The sequence below is a fragment of the Antechinus flavipes genome, chromosome 6 (genome assembly GCF_016432865.1).
Source record: "Antechinus flavipes isolate AdamAnt ecotype Samford, QLD, Australia chromosome 6, AdamAnt_v2, whole genome shotgun sequence".
Lineage (NCBI taxonomy): Eukaryota > Metazoa > Chordata > Mammalia > Dasyuromorphia > Dasyuridae > Antechinus > Antechinus flavipes.
In genome coordinates, this window is record NC_067403.1 from 204345903 (window position 1) to 204365910 (window position 20008).

The window sequence follows — 20008 nt, forward strand, 5'->3', positions numbered from 1 at the left end:
TTTAAAAAGAATTTAAAGTATAGCCCTTGAAAACTCTTTCATCGTCTAGATTTTATTGTAAAATAATTTGTTGTATTTTATTTGTTAATTTGCCCCTCTATTTAGTGACTGTTGGAAAATGAATAAACTGCTTTCTTAGTTTAAGGAGATAGAGTAGCATTATAGACAGTGCTGACCTAATATAATTGTTGATATGTTTAAACTTTTATGCAGAATTCCTTCTGTTCCCTTCTTACTAGGGGAGCAAAAGAGAAAATAATTTGAAGATAGTTGTACTTTTTTTTCCTTACTATCTTCTCATCTCGAGATAATGAGAGGTGACCTGAGGTAATTGAAAGAGCACTGAACTTTGGAGTTAAAGACCTGAAATCAAATCCTGGCTCTTAAATCCTGCTTGTGTGGCTATGTGGGGGAATCCCTTACCCTTCTCTGGATTTCCATTATCTGTAAAATGAAGTGGTTGGAATAAATGATCTTTAAAGACACTTCCACCTCCAGCTGTAAATCCTGTGGTCCTGTGAAGGGAAAGTTTGTCTTGCAGGAAATCTGGCATATGAAAGTGGAGGGCAAGTATCAAAAGAGTTTGGGAATCCTTTGGTCTCATCTTCAGTTGAAAGCATAGAAGCATTTTACACTTAATTCTGGTCCAATTTCAGAAGATTGTATAGATGACTACAATTAGTACATATTTCTACATGGCAGTGTAATAGCTGGTCTATAATATGGATACAGTGTGATTTCGTGTGTGTGTGTGTGTGTGTGTGTGTGTGTGCGCGCGCGCGCATGTATGTGTGTGCGCTGAAGCTGCTTATTAGTAGTGAGAACACTGCAATAGTATTTGTGTTTATGCTCAGTTTTTTGAGTTGTCTTTTGGAGAATCCTAGCATTAGTAGTCATCTGGGAAAAGTTTTTAGTAACATAATATTCAATTGGCAGCAGCTATGTTTAACACATGACAGGGTACTTTTGGACATACTACTTAAAATGGTATTTCCAGACACAGATATGCCTTGGCAAAGTCCATACATAGTACCATATTTGGACATATTTATGTGAAACAGTGATTGGATATTATTTCTGTAACTGTAATCTAAAATTAAGAACTGTGGCCTTTACAGTTTGGTTATTGTGTGGTTTGTTGATATGTACATGGCATGGAACAACATGGTCTCTGGGCTTTTTTGCAATAAGATGTTGTAAATAGGAATTCTAGCCCATTGAAGTGGATACTTTGCAAAAACTCCATTTTGAAAATACTATATTTTCTAAATAGATTTTGAAGTGTAATAATGTAATTTTCAAGTCATTTATGATGGCAAGTAAACTAGTAAATGAAGATGGGTAATTTTTGCAAGAATCTGAGAAAGTGATTTTTTTTTCATTGTTAAAACATTTTAAAGTGTCAGGATATGAAGGACTATAAATGTTATAGTTGAATGTATAGAAATAATTGTCTGTTTTTATTACCTTCTCTAGAGGATAACTTTTAGTAAACATTATAAGGTTTTCTTGTGTAATGTTTTGTCAAATGGCTGTTCTTCCTTCTCCAACATTCTTGGATGTAATGAGTTTGGCTTACAGAAACTGTTCTTCCAGGATGTGCTACCCCACACATGCCGGGGTTACACTAGTGTACACACTCTGTGTGTGCATATATATATGTCTGTGAGCTTCTCTGCAGTCTTTCAGACTTCCTTTGGGAATACCTGCCTCATCATCAGGGTAAGTAGCACTTTCCTGTAATCTGGGGGAGTCAGTGATCAAAAGGGAGTGAACGTATGTATAGATGCTGCTGAGGTGGCTAAGTACCTAAGCTCTTTTTCTTTAACAAAGTTGTTAGTTTTACAAAATGAAAGTGACTCAGTAGTCATACTTAATTCATGCTTAAAGTGTTTTTGTTTTCATATTTTTTCAATAATGAAAGAAAATGGGGGACCTGATAATGTTGATTTTGTGATTGAAATAAGATAGTTGAGCCACATATCTCTGACTACAGTCAATTTATTGGTAAAGTTAGCAGGTACTAATAAAAAGAGTCGCTTTGTTTCCCCAGCAAGCAAAAAGATCTCAAATGGCAACAGATAGACCATTTTTGCGGACAAAAGGAGCATTCAAAAACTAGAAGGCAGCTTCATAAATGAGGAATGGCATGATTGACTATGAAGTCAGAAGTTATCATAGATGTAGGAGACAATATAATTGAATAGACATCAAGAGAACAGGACTAGCAACAACTCTTCCTTTCATCTTGTTGCTAAGAAATTGCTGATTGATTGACACCATCATCCCCATTCCACCCCCTTTCAGACTACGAAGATAATTAACACATTTAATTGTGCAAAGATAGAATACAAATTTTCTTTAATAGATCAAGGACAGTTGGTGGTATTGAGATAACAGATTTCTTTTCATTAAAAATGACTTAAAGATTAGCTGAACATTTGAAAATTGGTCATAATGAGAAAACTGAACTTTAAAATTTATGAATTTGTCAAAAGACAAAATATTGTGAATTTAGGTGGTTATACAAGATGATGGTGGTAATACAGAATAGAGTGAATTACAAAATGAAATCAGTATCAAATTTATTTTCTCAATTCTACATCATTATTTAAATAGTAACAGATTTGTTTCTGAGTTATGAGGTGAATTTTTTTTTCTTATATAGAAAAATTGATTTTGTGTGAGAAGAGCCATTTCTTAAGACTGGGGCCTTTTTTTTTTTTTTTTTTTTTTTTTTTAAGAGGAGACTTGTTTCTTTCAAATTTTTTTTTTTCTTGTTGAGGCATCAAAAAGTTTTCATTGGTCTTTTTCATAAACCTTTTTGACTTTGATATCTATTTTCTTCACTAGAGTATACATTTGCATTTTTCTACTGAGTACTTTAATGCTACTCTTGTCCATAATTTCTGCACTTAATGTGATATGATTTATTATTGGATTCCCTGCCCCCCCCCTTTTTTTTTTTTTTTTTTTTGCAAAGTTGTTGACTTTTCTGTCTCAAATTTTATTATATTTGTAGAGAAACATTTTTAGGGCTTATAGCTCCAGGAATTTTCGTGACTCTAAAATCAACAGTTTGCATATAGTAATGGGGTCCAATAAATACTACTTCTCTTCAATTAAGAATATGAAAGAATTTATCAGTTAAAAAGATTTTTGTTTTGAGTTCAAAGAGGTTTCTGTATAATGGTCATTCTCTTGCCTTTTGTTTCACTTCTTCCCCCACCCCCAAACTTATAAAGAGTAGAAAGATGACTGTAATCCTGTTTCTAAGCAGACAATTAATTGCTTGTTCATGTGGGATTATTTTTGGCTACATGGATTACTATCCATGTACTACTATGGATTACTACATAGGCAAACAGTTGTAAATTGTAAATAAGTAGATCTACTTCAGATCAAGCATTCTTAGCAATGCCCCATGAGCCAGGCACTGGGCTAGAAACTAGTAGTACAAAAATGAAAACATCTGCTTTCCTTCAGGAGCTTTAGTGTACAAAGAAAAATGTAAAAAGAAAATGTATACAAAATAATTTGTTGAGAGAAGTGAGAAATGGATGGTAAGCTCACTTGAGGAAAGTTTTTTCTTTTTTTAATTGTGTGTCCCCTCATTACATGTTAAAAACAGGTTGTTGGGGGGGGGGGGAGTTTTTTGTTTGTTTTTTTAAAGTTTTGAGTTCAAAATTGTTTTCCTTTCCCCCAGAAGGGTAAGCAGTAAGCTATCCATGCCTTCATACAAAACGTTTCCACGTTGGTCCTTTTGTACAAAAAGATTTGAATAACAGAAATAGAACGAAAGGAAGTGAAAAATAGTATGCTTCAATCTGTACTCAAACACAATTCTTTATCTTGTTGTTTTGCTGAGAACAGCCAAGTCATTCATAGTTCTTCACTGAACTATTACCATTATTATATATGATGTTCTAGTTCCGTGCCCTTCACTTTGCATCAGTCCATGTAAGTCTTTCCAGATTTTTCTGAAAACATCCTGGTTATATCATTTCTTAGAGCACAGTAATATTCCATTACAATCATCTACAAACAGCTTATTAAACCATTCCGCCTTTTTTCTTTTTCTTTTTTTTTCTTTTTTTGGTCAGATTAGCTAATCTGATAGGTGTGAGGTAGTACCTCAGAGTTGTTTTAATTTGCTTTTTCTCTAGAGCATTTTTTATATGACTATAAATAGCTCTGAATTGTTTGACTAAAAACTGCTTTTGAGTATTTATCAATTGGGGAATGACTTGTATTTGAAATATGTACAGTTTTCAGTTTGTATATTTGAAAAATGAGGCCTTTATCAGAGATACTGCAAAAAAAAAAATTTCTTAGGTGGTGTGTTTCGTATCATTTGGGTTGCATTAATTTTGTTTTTGCCAAAATTTTATATAATCAAAATGATCTACTTTACATTTTATAATGATCTATTTTTGGTTTGGTCCTAAATTTTTCCCTTTCCCAAGAACTGACAGATAAACTTCCATATTCTACCATTTATGTGTAAATCATGTACTCATTTTAACCCTATCTTGGCATGTGATTGTAAGATGATGTTCTATGCCTAGTTTCTACCATACTATTCTCCAGGTTTTCCCAGCAGTTTTGGAACATGATCTGTGCAAAGATAGAGCCAGGAAGAGGAAGGATCATCTTGTAGAGAGATCCTCAGATAGGCTGGTTTGACAATCCATTGATGGATTAGGAGTATAGGGGGGCAATCAATCTGGAAAGATAACTAAGGCTGGTTTGACAATCCATTGATGGATTAGGAGTGTAGGGGGCAATCAATCTGGAAAGATAACTATGAACACATCTTTAAAATATCAAAGGAGTTTGTTTTATGTTAAGGACATTAAAGAAACTACTGGATCTTATTGAGCAGAGATGTGACACTGGGGATTTCAGAATGTCCATCCAGCAGCTGTATAAAAGTTGGACTGGCAAAAGGAGAGGCTGAGGGCAGAGAGACCACTGCATTAATCCAAGTGAGACTGTAACAGGCCAGAGGATGATAGGACTTCACCCTGTCTAAATAAGAGACAGAGTTTGTTGTCAAAACATTTGTTAGCACCTGCATTACATGCCTGGCAGCATGTCCCCCAAACCCCTGCTCTCAAGGAGTTTATATTCCATTGGGAAGACAATACGTACCTGGGAAGATACAAGTTGAACATAACATTTTGTTGGGAGAAGGATGATGTTAACAGCTGGCAGGATCTGGCTGATGACTCATATGTTGTGGAGCTTTAAACGTTGCTGGAAGGAGAAGAACATAGCCTTTTTACTTTTGTTAAGAAGTGGGGGGTTGGGAAATTGCTATTTAATTATTTTGTATTTTCCTTTGGGGCAATCATTTTGTGGATACAAAGTTTTCTTTATGATAAGAGTTTGTCATTGTAGATAATTATTATGTGATGATTGTTATTGAGTGTTTTTGAAGTGCCTGTATTTATTAAGTGCTGAGTGCTAAGGATATAAAAGTAAATCTGAAATAGCCTCTGCTCTCCAGAAAGTTACATTGCATAGCAGAAATAACATATACACATATATGTGTAAATAAATATGAAATAAATATATACAAGGACATTTGGTGAACTAAAAAGAGACAAGATCAGGAAAGATATTGTGTAAGAGGGGTGCATTTGAGCTGAACTTTGAAGGAAACTAGAGATTCTAAGAGACAGATGGGGAAGTACCATATTCCAGCTTGCTGTACTTTCTGTACTAAGACAAAAAGATGGGAGGTGATGGAGCATGATATATCAAGAACAAAAGAAAGAGTTGCTTCTTGCTCACATTGCAGGAAGCAAGGGAAATACTGCATAATAAAGGCTAGAAAAGTAGATAAGAGCCAGGTTGTAAAAAGCTTGAAATGCTTGACTGGAGTTTATATTTGATGCTGAAGACAAGAGGGATATTTTTAGAATTGCTTGACTAGGAAAATGACACAGTCAGATTTGTCCCTAAGAGTATTACTGTATAGAGGATTGAGAAATTAGAGACTTGAGGCAAGAGGAGGAATTAGGAAACTGTTGTAGGAAAAGATGATAAGGACCTAAGTTAAGATGTCAGTCACTTGCCAGGAATGTTATGGACTTAGGATTTATAATGCTTGGCAATTAATTGAATGTATATAGGCTGAGGAAACAAGAATTAAAAATGATTCTGAGGTTGTGTATCTGATGACTGGCAGGAGGTGAGCCCTTGACATTGCTAGACTTGTATCTTTGATTAACATCACAAAAATTCCATGTAGCCTACTCTGTAATAATCAACAAATTTAATGTTTGGATCCTAGCCTGACCTTTAAGTGAAGTTTTGGTGTTAGACAAGGTTTCTCACAGTCATCTGGTACAATTTGTCTTTCTGATGGTAACTAAGAAGAAACGGTAGAAGGTCACTTCTGAAACCCAACCCTGCAGGGGGAAAGGTCAGGCATTGGATTATGGCACTGTGCCACTGCTTTTCTTAAAGTCAAAGTAATTATGTCCATGGTGACATATTTTAAAGAGTTTTCTCAAGATGAAATGTTTTACTGCATTATTTTTCTTATCTGTGAATAATCTTTTAAAATGGTGGGTTCTATATTTTAAACTCTGAACGATAGTTTTTCTTTATGTATATTATTAGAGAGTTCTTCACATACATCTTATGTGAATTTTAAAATAATTTTTGTATTATGCCTTTTATAAAACCAACATAATAAAATGTCTAGTTCTGGCTTATCTTCCCCCTCCTCTTCCCCCCAATGAACTAAGACCTTGATGGGATAAATAAGCTGCTGCCTTGAGTTGATTTACTGTATATTCTTTCAGTGGTATGATAATTCTGGTTTACCATTTTTAGATTAGATATCAGGATAGTGCTACTAAAGTAGAATTTTGTTTACAGTCAAAGAAATGGGCAAATTTCACTATTTGCATATGAATTTTTAAAATTTAGGAATAAAAATTTGTATAGATCTTCTAAGCCAAGTGTTGACAAACTACCAAGAAGGCTGAATCTGATCTGCTACTTGTTTGTGCAGTTGGAAGTGAAGAATGATTTTTACATTTTCAAATCAATAAAAGTTCATTTATAAATGTAAAGGCTATTCTTAGTTGCCTCATCCCCTAGTCAGTAGTACAGATTAACAATATTACACAGAGATCAGGTCAGAAACTAAAACCTGTTTCTCATTTAGTAGTATAAGAATGTTGAGTGGCTTTGTGAGCCAGAGTATGTAGGATGGTTGATCCTGACGTGGGGGCACATCCTGACAGAGAGAAGTCGGAGAATTCCCAAAATAGTACAGCTAAGTGAGATGAAGAGAGATGTCTGAGCTGAGCTCTCTTCTTAAATGGAGTTTTGGAGTTCTGGAGTTCATGATCCCATCTTCTACCCAGAAAGGCAGAAGGGAAGTGACAGAATTCTAAGACTGGTGTGATCTTGCAGGGTGATGAAACTATCCCAGTAATGAGCCTCCTAGGTATGAGACACAAGTCAAAAGAGTCCCAAAGTAGTATATCTAGGTAAGAAATGAGGCAATCTAAGGTTTTGTGTTATTCTGCCTTTTCCCAGGTAGAAAGAGCCAAATTAAAAGTTCTTGTATATCATGGCAGCAACTTCATCTCATCCACCCATACTTGAAGCAAGAAGCTATTATGTTCCTGTCAAATAGGCATGTACTTTCCATTTCATCATAACCAATGATAGAAGAATTTAGATTACTTCTTGAAGTATCCCATCCCACTTTTTTAGATATCTATGATTGGTAAGAAGTTACTCTTTTTATATTAAACTGAAATCTTCCTTTCTGAAACTTATATGCACAACTTCTGTTCCTATCTTTTTTTGGAGCCAAGTAAAAGAAATCTACTCCCTCTTATGTTGATTTGCTCTTTGCTCTAAGCATAATGTGGTAGAGTACTGGATTTAGAGTCAGGAGATTTGCATCATATCCTGATTCCACTTGTTAGACTTTATACAAACTCAAGTTAATTTCTCTGAAACTTGGTTCTTTCATTTTTAAAAAATGAGTTATGAGAAATACTGTGCAAAAGTGTTTTATGAATATGAATGGTTATTATAACTAATTCCTATGCTATCAGCCTATCTTACTACTCTTACCAGATAAGGTATATGCTTCCTTAGGCGTTCCAGGTTGTGCTGCTGTTAAAATGTTCTCAAAATTGGACATAGTCTTACATATATGGATTGACCAGAGCAGAGTGCAACCTTCTTCTATGCACCTTGTTTAGTGCAGCCTACGTTTGCATTAGTTATGTTTGGCTATCGTGTACACCCACTTATTTATCTTTGATCCACTAAAAGCATCAGATGAAAGCAGCACAGGATTTTCTTTGAATGTGAGCTCAGAGGCCATCTGAATTCAACCTGTATCTAAGTAAGAATCCCTTTTAAAACATCTTTGACAAGTGGTCATAGAACCTTTGCTTAAAAATTGCTAGTGAGGGGGAGAGCCTTTCTCTTAAGACTTAGGTTTTTCCCAGTTAACAGCTGTCAAGCTCTGTCTCTATCTGCAGCCAATTTTTTAGAAGTGTTTAATATAGGATTCCTGTTAAGTTATATCTTACTATACTTCGACCTTTTTTCTTGATTTTTAAAATCCCTTTTCGACAGTGATTTTGTCCAAGATGTATCATAGTTATCTCATCATGTCCCATGCAGATTTCCTTTTCATGCCATGTATGTCATCTTCATTTATGTCATTAATGAAAATTTCATTGATAAATTTAGAGGCATTTTAATACACAGAAAAGTATACCAAATTGAAACAAAATCCGAGTTAAATTCTTCTCACTCTCAAGAAAATTATTTCATTCTGGATCTCATTTTCCTTATAAAAATCAGAGATTTGGATTAGATAATCTCCAAGATTCTATCCAGCTTAAAATCTGTGTTACTATTAGTCAGTGGTTTTTTATTACGAAACGTCTTAAACTCTTAAGCTGCATAACTGGGGGAGGGGGGGGAAGAGAACTTTGCAAAATTATTAGTAAATGTTTGATTTGTATACCTGTCTTACATACCTATGTATCTGAGATAGGTCAAGTAAAAACATTTTGGGCTAAAAAAGGTCATGGATGGGAAAATGTTAAATGGCTACATACCAAGACAAATTCTTGGAGCATTTTGCCAAAGATTTTGGTCCAAGATGTCATCTATCCATTTATTTCCATTCTTTGTGTGTGGTCTTAGAGTTCACAATCCACCAATTCTATCAGATTGTCACCACATCTTCAATAGAACACACTATAAGGTTTTTTGTTCTTCTTGATAGTCCAGCTTAGATTTAAAGTGGAAGGGACCTTAGAAGACATCTATTCCAGTGGTTTCAAACTCAAGTAGAAAGGATCTTGGACATAATTGATCTAGAAAACCATGAATTAACATCTATAACATCTATGTTGTACTTTTTTTTTCCCCCTATTTTGTTAAACATTTCCAAATTATATTTTAATCTGGTTGGACAGTTTTATTGGAAGAGAATCAAGAGTTTGGTACTTTGGTCTAGTTCAGTCACCTCAATTTATAGAGAAAACTTAAATTGAGAGCTATTAAGGCATTTACACAAGGTGCTTTTATTCTGAATCCAGCACTTTCCCCCGCACTTTTGTGTGGACACAAAACATCCTATCATGGATACTTCTGGATATATAAATTGATAAAGTGTTTGTTAGAGCATATATCTTTTCTCACAGGCAGGAGTCCTGTGCTTAAGACTTTATGATCATTTATTAATCAGTTTCATTAAAAACTATGATGGGAAAAAAACTATGATGAATAGCTTATTTTTGTATATCACTTTAGATTTTATGAAGCACTTTTGGGTGGAAAATGTTTCGTTAAGTCCTGCTAGTGTCTAGATTTATGATAATAAAGTGTCTTTGAGTTTCTTGGTTTCAATTGAAAAATTATAATGAAATGAGAAGCATGTGACAAATATTTGCTTTTGAATGATTTCAAAAGATGATGTGATTTGATACTCTGTGAATAAATTGAATATAGAGGAACCAGTCATTGACCAAGATAAAATGTCCTCTTCAAGTGAATTCTGAAGAGGAGTATTATGCTGTAAGGCCCTAAAAGTGAAATTATAATGAAAGCCAATAAGGAAATAACAGTACAAAATGTTCACTTTGTTTTCTTGAAAGTTGTGTGTTAAGTGAGTTTGAGATTTAATGGTAAACAAAATAGAGAGCTTCTTCTGATGTGTAACTAGCTTTATAAGCACTGGCTACAACAATCTATGGACAATTTCTAATGCACCCTTCTCCCTTCTCCCCCCCCCCCCCCCCCCCCCCACACACACACACACACATCCCTCTCCAGTCATTGGTCAAAATATTCTACCATTTCTGGAAATTTTCCTTTGAGGAAGAGCTATTTGGTATCTCTGTAAATTAGTAAATTATATCTATGGTACATAAATATCTTCAATTAATGACCAAACTGAATTATTTTAAAAGGGAGATTTAGAGGCTTTATAATCATATCTAAAAGAGAAAGACACTGTTTTCTCAGTAAATACAGATTATAAAGTTTGGAACTAGATTGACACATTTATTCAATATTTTATAGTACATATAATACATAATTTTTCCTCTAACTCCTTCACATTTTGCATATACTTTGAAGAACCTTTTGATCTTATAATGCCAAATTATTGTACTTCTTAAGCCTAACTCCAGCTTTCCAATAAAACACCATTTCACAACTGATATTAAATCAAAACAGAATAAAAGTCAGGTGCAACTTAAGCTTCTTGAGGTCAAGGACTTTTTAAATTGCAGTCAGGGTTAATGACTTGCTCAAGATCATTTAGCTAGTAAGTGGCTGAAGCTGGTTTTGAACTTGGGTCTTCCTGATTCCAGGGTCAAGACTCTATCTACTTTACCACCTTGTTGCCCAAAGGACATTGTCTTTTGTCTCATTGTGGTCCTCATTCTCTAAATTGTGAGCCTTACATAGATTATAGGTCCTTCCAAAAAAAAAAAAAAGTTTTATCTTATTTCATGGAGGACCCCACACACACACCTTCCTCGAGGCCGCTTATAAATTTAGTCTTTGTTTTATAACAGTGATTTTGAACCCAAATTACATTTGGTGAAAGTAGCATCCTACAATTTGTCTTTAAGCTATGCACAAAGAAAGAAGCAGGTGTCATGAAAAGAACCAGTTGCCTTAGAAATGGGGAGAAACCCAAGTTAAAATCCTGATAGTGACACTTAGCAACTTTGTGACCTTGGGCAAGTATTTAATCTCTGAAACCAGGTAAAATGAATATGATAATTTTTAAATAGCTATCCCATGGAGTTTATTGTGAAGAAAATACTTTTGAGATATAAATGCTGATAGATTTTCAGCCGAACTTAATTCAAAATAATGATCCTTCAAAATATAACTTTTAAAAAGAACTGGCTTTCTGCTTATGTACCATAATTCACCTTTCAATTCTACTGAATTCTTTAATTAAAAGCCTACATTCTTCAGAGAACTTTGTGAAGCAGTGGGGTGAAAATACAATCCCTATCCTTAAAGAGATCACAGCCTAATTAGGGAACTATAATATAGACAAATAACTCTATGGCAAAATAATAAATGCTTTGTGTGTAAAAGAAGTTCAAATTGTTGAAGGAAATATCAAGAGGTAAAGGGCATTATTTTGTGGGAGAAGGGGTCATAAGAGTTCAACAAACACTAAGCACCTTATATGTGGTAGGTGCTGAAAATGCAAAGACAAAAATGCTTTAGTCCCCAAGGAATTTACTTTCTGCTTCAAGAATAGAACATGTACACAGGTAGTATAAACAAAACAAGGGAATTTAAGGAAGAACCATTAACAATTTTGAGGGAGAGATCAGGAAAGTCTATAAGTAGGAGAGATGACACCTAAGGATTCTAAGAGGCAACGATGAGGAGGGAGGATATTTCAAGCATGGGAGCAGCATGTTGTGCAAAAATCCAGAAGTGGGAGATTGCATGCTGGGCTTTTTGGATATGAAAGGTGAAAGAGGGAGGAATAGAGAGTTAAAGATAACACCAAAGTTCAAGGAGCATGACAAGACTGGGTAAGTGGTGATACTACTAATGGAAATAGTAAAGTCATTTAACAAGTATTAAGTATTATTATGTTCCAGGCATTATTCTAAGTGCTGGTGTTAAAAGGCATGAATAAAGGTTCTATTGATCCTTTATTTCTCCTACATTTAGGAGAAATTTATAATTATTTATAATTTACAATCCTTATCAGTGTCTTTGGAAAAATGTATTGCTCTTCCGTTAAAATTATTCTTTACCCTCAAAACTCCCAATCAAAAATTGATAGGCTTAGTTATGGATATAAAAGAAATTATTCTCTGAGCTATATCGAGTAGCTTTATTTTTGAAGACCAAATTCCTCACCCATTCTCTAGATATGCTTAGGCCTTTTCTTCCCTGGTTTTATACTACCTTCTTCTAGTATTGTCATTCATTGTTTGAGATGTTCGGACTAATAGGTACTAAAATATTATGTAATTTATTTCCCTGTCCTCAGTTCATAGATATTCTACATTTATGTGCTTTTTATGTTTGATATATTTATATATTACATGTGTGTGTTTTTATAATCAAAGGAAACTATGGTCAATAGACATTATGGCAATTCAATTCATCCTGTATTAAGTTCCTGTATTTTGTTTGATGAATTGAGATTCTTAGCCCTATGGATACAAGAAAAAAAAAAGCTTCTCTGACCTCAAGAAGATAATTCTGCCAGGGAAAAAGGGAGTTCCAGTGACTATGACAAAGCATAATAAATAAATAAGAAGGAGGGAACAATCTGAGCTGCAGTGAGCCTGAAGGAAGATTGGGAATCTGAAAAATAGACTCTTGGGTGAGAAGGGTGACTGCCTAAGAGAATGCTGCTGTTCTGAATAAGGAAGGATTTTAGAAGGTCACATTTCAAGAAGAAAATGTTGAGTTCTCTTTGGACATGTTGAGGTACATGCAGAAATTCATTTAAGTGGAACTATTCAGCGGGCTATTGAAGATATCAAGGAGATGAGGGTTAAATAGATAAAAGTGACTCATTTTCATAGAAATCATAATTGACCATCTAGAATTTTTTAAGATACCTTAAGGTAAGTATAAGTTTTACCTTTTTGACTTCCAGAATTCATCTAGTAAACTAGCAGAACTATAATGGGAATAGAAAATTGACTACCAAAGCAAAAGACTAGAGGATGAAAAGTAAATTGATTCTGAGAATATGATTGGAGGTGGGGGGGCTTGGGGTGGTTTATTAGGTCATTTTGAAGGTGTGTGTTCTATTTTTCCCCTCTACGTCCTTGTCTTTTTCAATCTGGAGAAAATATGGAATAGAATCCATATTATTTTCAAGTATTTGAAGGGGTTTCGTGGAGAATTAGGTATTAGAGTTGTTCTGATGGTCTCTTAGACGCCAGAAGTAGAAACAGTAGGTAGAAGTTTAAGGAAAGGCAGATTCAAAATAAAAAAAATTTTTTTCTAAAAATTCAAGTAGATTGGGAAATAGTGAATTCTCCTTCACTTGAGTTCTTAAAGCAGAGATGAGAGGTATTCTTATTAAGGTATCGGATATACGAGGCCTTTGAGAAGCCTTCTAGCTCTGAGGTTTCTGTGGTCTGAGTTTGGTTACTCAGAAAGTTTCCTGGAGATGATTACAGTAAGGAGACTGGGATTTTCCAGGCAGGTAGAAGTGATCTTGGTCAGACTTGCACAAGCAACTCAATGTGATACTAAGGTCCCCCACATGGTTAGGGCAATAAACAATAGTATTGGAGATAAGAAACCACTTAAGCTGGAGACAAAAGGGGTATGTACACATGCCCACAGACATGAGCAGGGATCAAATTTAGTGTCAAAAGCACTGGAAACCTACCTGTTGATCCTGACAGATTAGACAAGTGATTTAACTTTTCTGGGCTTCTGTTTCCTTCACTGTAAAATGACAGTGGTTTACTAGACCACTTAAACCTCTTCCACTCATGACCCCCTTTTACCTGAGAAATATTTACATGATCCTCAGAATATAGGTATATAGAAAATAAGTATCTAAATCAAACATTTACTCATAATCAATTTTGTGACCTCTTCAGTCAGTTAAAAGACCCCCTATGGGGTTGTGATCCACATTTTTAATAAGCTGGGTACTACATAAAAACCTTTAAGATCTCACAGCTCAGTATGATGCATATGTTTTAATGAATTTTGGAAGAAAAGTAGACCACAGCATCAAGAAGGCAAAAAGAAAAAAAATAAGAGAATTTTAAAAGCATTTTTAAAATGATAATTTTAGAATTGTATAATGATAATTAGGTCTGGAAGGAACTTTACCTTAGTTATGATTGAGAGTGAATTGGAAATGCCTCTGGTATATATAGTGAAAAAATTAAGACATCTATGCCTATCGCACATGGCATTTATTTCCGAGGTAATTGGGGTTAAGTGACTGTCTCAGGGTCACACAGCTAGTAGGGTTAAGAAGCTAAGGTCGGTTTTGAACTCAGGTCCTCCTGACCTCTGGCCAACACTCTTATGGAGCCATCTAGCTGTCCCATTACAAAAGATTTTATAAGAAGGGTTTAGAGAATTAGGACTGATATAGCACTTCATGACAGGCCTTTTCAGTGTGGTTTTGTAGGAGGATTGGTAGCTCTTGATTCGATATGATTTCAGGCCCAAGATCTTGAAAGAAAATGGATGAATTAGAAGAAATTTAAAGAAAAATTGATGGTTCTAAGTGGGTTGGCATTAATGCTACTGTGGGGAATTTTTTTTCCTCCATAGCAAAGAAGTCTATATACTTGGGATAATTAGGTGAACATTCTTTGAATTAGTTGAAACACAGAAAGAGGGTAGTATATGTGGGACACAAAAATGGGTATTTAGCAAGAAAAAAGAAGAATACAGGATGGTAACAGGAATATTTTTCGAGGTAACTGAATGATTAAGTTGTTCTGAATATTATATTCAAATGAACTACAAAGGTCCTATGAAAGAAAATGCTATCAGACTCCAGGGGAGAAAAACTTTTTTTTAAAAAGGTGTTCAGTATGGTTTTTTAACATGTGTGTATCTGTATCAAATGGTGGCCTTTTCTAATGTGGAGTGACAAAAGGAAGGATAGGGAAACAGTTTAAAATTTAAAACGCAGCAAAAAATAAAGTCCTTGACTCAAATTGTTTAGCATCAGAAGTGGATTTGATAGTCATGAAAAATGACATTAAAGAATATATATATTGTGTGTGTGTGTGTGTGTATCAACGTAGCACTGTAATATTGATAAAAGTATATATCATACTAAGATCAAAGTATAGAGGAATTTTAGGAGGAATGAAATAGTAACTGAATTTGTCATCTCAGAATAAACTATAAGACCTAGAAATATAGGATAAAATCATATATGATGTGGACTAGTGATAAATCAGATACCTTTGGGAATTGGGTAATAAGATCCATTAAACTAAGAACAACAAAGCTGTAGTACTTAACCCATAATTGTGGAGATTTGGATGCCTTCATATTTTGTATTTCTAGGCACAAGGTGTTTAGCAAATTTAAAGTTGTGAAAAAATATTAAGATACTTTGGAAATACCTAAAATGAATCTACATATATGTATGTGAAAATTAGCTGCTGTAAACCTTCATACAGGGTAATCAACAACAAAAGGTATTAATCAGCTGTGTGAATCTCATGGGATGGCTACAATTCTGGCTTTCCCTCAGACAGTGCCTCCTCCTTAAGGAGGAGAAATAATGAACACCAACACTTACAGTGTTGGCATTATTGGTTTTACTATTTGCTAACAGGAATATGGTTGAAATAAGACAATACCACAGGAAACTTGGACCACATGTAAAACACTTTCTGCTCTTTAGGGAGATTTTAGCAGCTAGAGCAGGAAGGTGAAAATCCAGAGCTCAGATGCCAAGAACAAATGCATTTTAAGAAAAAATAACTTATTATGGAGAAAATGTGAAACAAGGACCCAACATCTACAGAGAATGAGCCAGGAACAAGACTCTTAAATGCTTCTTTCTGCCCATGGTACATGCGAACCAAATATTCTTCCATCGTCGTTTTTCCAAAGTGCAGGAGAACCTGGCAGCCTGGGTAAGAACCAGCTTCTATGTGACAATGACTTGGTTGATCCACAGACCTGAGAGAATGATGGCAAAACCGGGATCTTATGATCAAAGTGGGGGCAATAAAGAACATGGATGGAGTTGGCTGAATTTACTTTGGATGACTTTAATCTCTTCTTAGAGAAGATATAAACTGATCCTTGGAAAGTTTATACTTAATGGGGTAGTGTATAATGATAGTTTGGGTAATTTTTGCAATTTGGACCAAAGCTGTCTGCCCATTAAGAAAAATTGAACCTTACATATAAGAATTTTTTTTTAATAAAAGTGAACATGTTTCATATTAAGTCTATATTCATATCATTGTATGTATGTAATCTACCAAATTTGATAAATCAAAATGCCATTTAAAAGCCAAGTTTTACATTACTGGCTTGACTCAGTGAAGATAGTTGAATATTGATGCTTATGAAAAACTTTTGATTCAGGAGGAGGGAAACTATTGGAGAAAATATTCTGGGAATGAAATTTTTCAAATATTTTACTGATCCAAAATATGTAAGGAAATCTATTAAGCATAACCCATTTTAAAAGAAGGGCTATATGGACAAAGAACTCTGAAGACTCAGATTGGAAATATAAATTTACCAGCTTCTCTTGGAATCTTGGATACCATTCTCTTTGTTTAGCTATCCATTATTTGTATGTGTTGTTCACCAAAGATTAAGCTAGCTTTAGAGAAAAGAAGGTAGGGTACTTTGTATCCACATAAACTAGGCTAAGTATATTTAAAGGGCCCCTAGAAATTTTGTGTGTTTTCAGCATTCTGGCTTCTAAATCAGGTAGACAGGACCTCCATTCTAGAATTAAACACAAAAATGTCTAGCTTTGGTTATTCATTTTCCAAGTTTCTTGTAATAAAATATGCCTTTTACCAAAGACTGAGATGCATGAAATTAGTGAAACATCTACTTACCTTCTTAAGTTACTACTTTTTTAGGGGGTGGGGAAGCACACTGGAATTGGTGTTGTGTTAACATATTGTTAGTAATAAATCACTGTTGGGTGTTTTGGAGGGATTGATGTTCATCTACTGTTTAAGGTTTTTGTATTGCTTCTGAAGAAATGTTAACATTTGCCTTGAATTACTTTATTCTTTTCCTCTCCAGAATGCTGAAGTTCATATTCTGTCCTGAAAGGTTCCTAAGGAAGGAGTAAGCGGTGTAAGGAAATAACCCAATAGTGTTTTCGTTTTGTCCTGCAGGTCCCAGTAGGGATGGCACAATCAGTGAGGACACGATCCGAGCATCTCTCATTTCAGCAGTTAGTGACAAACTGAGATGGCGAATGAAGGAGGAAATAGATCGGGCCCATGCAGAGCTCAATGCCTTAAAGCGTACAGAGGAGGACCTGAAAAAAGGTCATCAGAAACTGGAAGAGATGGTAACCCGCTTGGATCAGGAAGTGGTGAGTAGCTCAGTAAGACTGATGCTTTGGCAGGTCGTGTTCTTTAGAAAACATGACCTTGGATCCATGAAGAATGCTGTTTTATGTCATATTTATGAGTAGATGCTTATGGGAAGGCAGCCAAAAAGGAGGAACCTGAGGCCCAGAGAGTTTGTGTGATTTGTCCAACATCACTCAGTGTTTGAGTGAGACTGGATCTTTCCAGAGAGCACACAGGGAGGTTTTAGAGATTTTCTTACTCCATTCAGAGTCAGTGAGTCCACTATAGTTTGTATGGTGCCATCTAGTGCCTTAAGCACTCTCTACCCCTTAGGTTGAAGCCCTAAGGATGTTATGAATAACTTAGCTGAGTTGGTTCCTGCTTCATCATTGATCTCCCTTTCCAGGAGTTCTGAAATCTGTTACTTTTCTGCCCTTATTCCCATCCCCCTAGGTCTAATCCTTGCCAAGATCTTTTATTGTGCTCTTCAGAAGACCTGCTCTAGCCATGATAAAATTGCTATGATCCTAAATCTTCCTTTCCTATTGTTTCTGGCATCTTGCACTTGTTGAGATTTATCTCCCTACAGATCCTTTGGCCTTTCCAGCACTATATATGACTTTATTCAAGCTGACATTGTTGACTACTTCCCTTACTTTCAGAGGCACCATATTTGAGCCTGATTTTTCCGGCTCTTCCAATTCATCATCCCATCAATCCCTTGAGGTTGAGTTGTTCTGGGTTCTGCCCTTAGCCCTCTTCTCCCTGTTTTCTCTCTTGGCCAGCTTTTATTCCTAAAAATTCAATCTTCATCATTATGGAAATAACTTTTGAATTTCCAACCATGCTCTTAATTTGCCCAAGTTCTATGCTCATAAAAAAACTTCATAAAAAAACAGTTCCACTTGGATATATAACCAGTAACTCAAATTCAACAGTCCTTTTAAAACAAAGTTTATGCTTCTAAGACTGTATCACTCACATCACCACCACTCATCAGTCATCCATGTTTCTTGAATTTTGTTTTCCTTCTTTCCCACTTGTACCCATCTAGTTGCTAAAATCTGTTATTTCTACAGCTGCATTATTACCTTCTATAACTTTGGAGAACCTCCAGGCACCACATTCCTGTCAGGCCAGTCTTTTTGTGTAAAGCTAATTGGCCATGGTCCTACTCCTGTACAGAATCTTTCGCCTAACTTCTTGTTGCAGGCCAAGTCGGGTTCCTTCAAAGCTTCCTTGTCTTGCCTTAGTGTTATAATATGGCTTCCATTTTATCTTTACAAATTCTTTTTCCCTTCAGTGTGGTATAGCTATTACCTCACCTGTCTTTGCCCTGGCCCATGCTCTCTATGAAGTTTTCTCTCACTTTTATCCTATATTCTTCCAGATCTCATTTGGTACTTTGTATTTCTGATGTTCTTATTTTATGAGTGACAAGGGATTTTATTTTATTTAAACTTGTATCTCTCCTCTGTGCCCCATCTTACTGTGTTTGTTTATGCTTAATTTAAAAAAATTGTTATTGATGTGGAGAATGGAGGCAAGGGTGGGAGTAGTCAACAGTACACGTATGTTCCTATCATGTTATGGAAAGTACTTAGAATCTTTTGATCTACTCCATAACAAATGCTGTGCTTAAGGACTATCTCCACCTGATTCTTCTGACTTGGGGAGTTCTGAATAGCATAAGCAGAAGCAGACTTCATGCCCAGTGTCTCAAGAGCAGCATATGGGGCTTTTTGGTAAACTGTAAATCACCATTCTGCCTTACTTGGTGACTCTATTTATACAACAGAAGAACCTGTATGTCCTTCACTGGTTATACTGGTCCTTCAGCTGTTTACTAGCTTTTGAGTGAGCTTGCAGAAGTCATATTTCTTGCCTGTTCAGGGTACATAATATACACAATGTGTACTTAAAGCAGAGTGTTCTTTAATGAAATCAGGGAACCCTTATTGGAAATGGAGATATTGTTGAGACTAAGAAAATTTTTGGTGAGCAAAGGACGAATTGAAGTGGGAAGAGACAATTAAAATCATGGCAGAAATCCAGTTAAGAAATGGTGAGAGCCTGCATTCATGCTGCAACCGTATTACTAGAGAAGAGATATTGGAAAAGTTAAAAAGACTTGACAAAAAAAAAGATGGAATACAGAGGAGAGATAACCCAGTGAAGTCTAGATGACCTAGAAAAGAGAAAATACTGAGTGATGGGTCAACTGACCTCAAACTGGCTGACATGTAGATCAAAGCTTTTTGGATCTTAACCCCATGCTTCTTTGGATCTTAACCCCATGTGTGGTTTGACTGGATGTGGGGGTTGTGAAATTATAATTTGTTATCAGTAAACACCTATGTTATCTGCCTTCATACCCAGGCTCAAGTAAAAATTTCTTGGGTGTAAACAAGGGGTCAAGTAGAAAAAGAAGCTGTGTAGTAGAT

At 35.3% G+C, this 20008-nt stretch overlaps 2 protein-coding genes across 2 annotated transcripts in view; one reads left to right on the plus strand and one right to left on the minus strand.

The window, feature by feature from the left end:
- The window catches only part of TSG101 (tumor susceptibility 101), an 81107-nt gene that overhangs the window by 58714 nt on the left and 2385 nt on the right, over positions 1-20008 (plus strand). Inside the window, exon 8 of the mRNA XM_051965455.1 lies at positions 17382-17584. Within this exon, the coding sequence (XP_051821415.1) occupies positions 17382-17584 (203 nt within the window). The remainder of the gene's footprint in view (positions 1-17381; positions 17585-20008) is intronic.
- The window catches only part of LOC127540665 (L-lactate dehydrogenase A chain-like), a 64726-nt gene continuing 45497 nt past the window's right edge, over positions 780-20008 (minus strand). The window contains exons 7-8 of the transcript XR_007948259.1: positions 5155-5259; positions 780-5031 (exon numbers count right to left, since the gene is read on the minus strand). The gene's annotated coding sequence lies outside the window, so the exon portion shown is untranslated. The remainder of the gene's footprint in view (positions 5032-5154; positions 5260-20008) is intronic.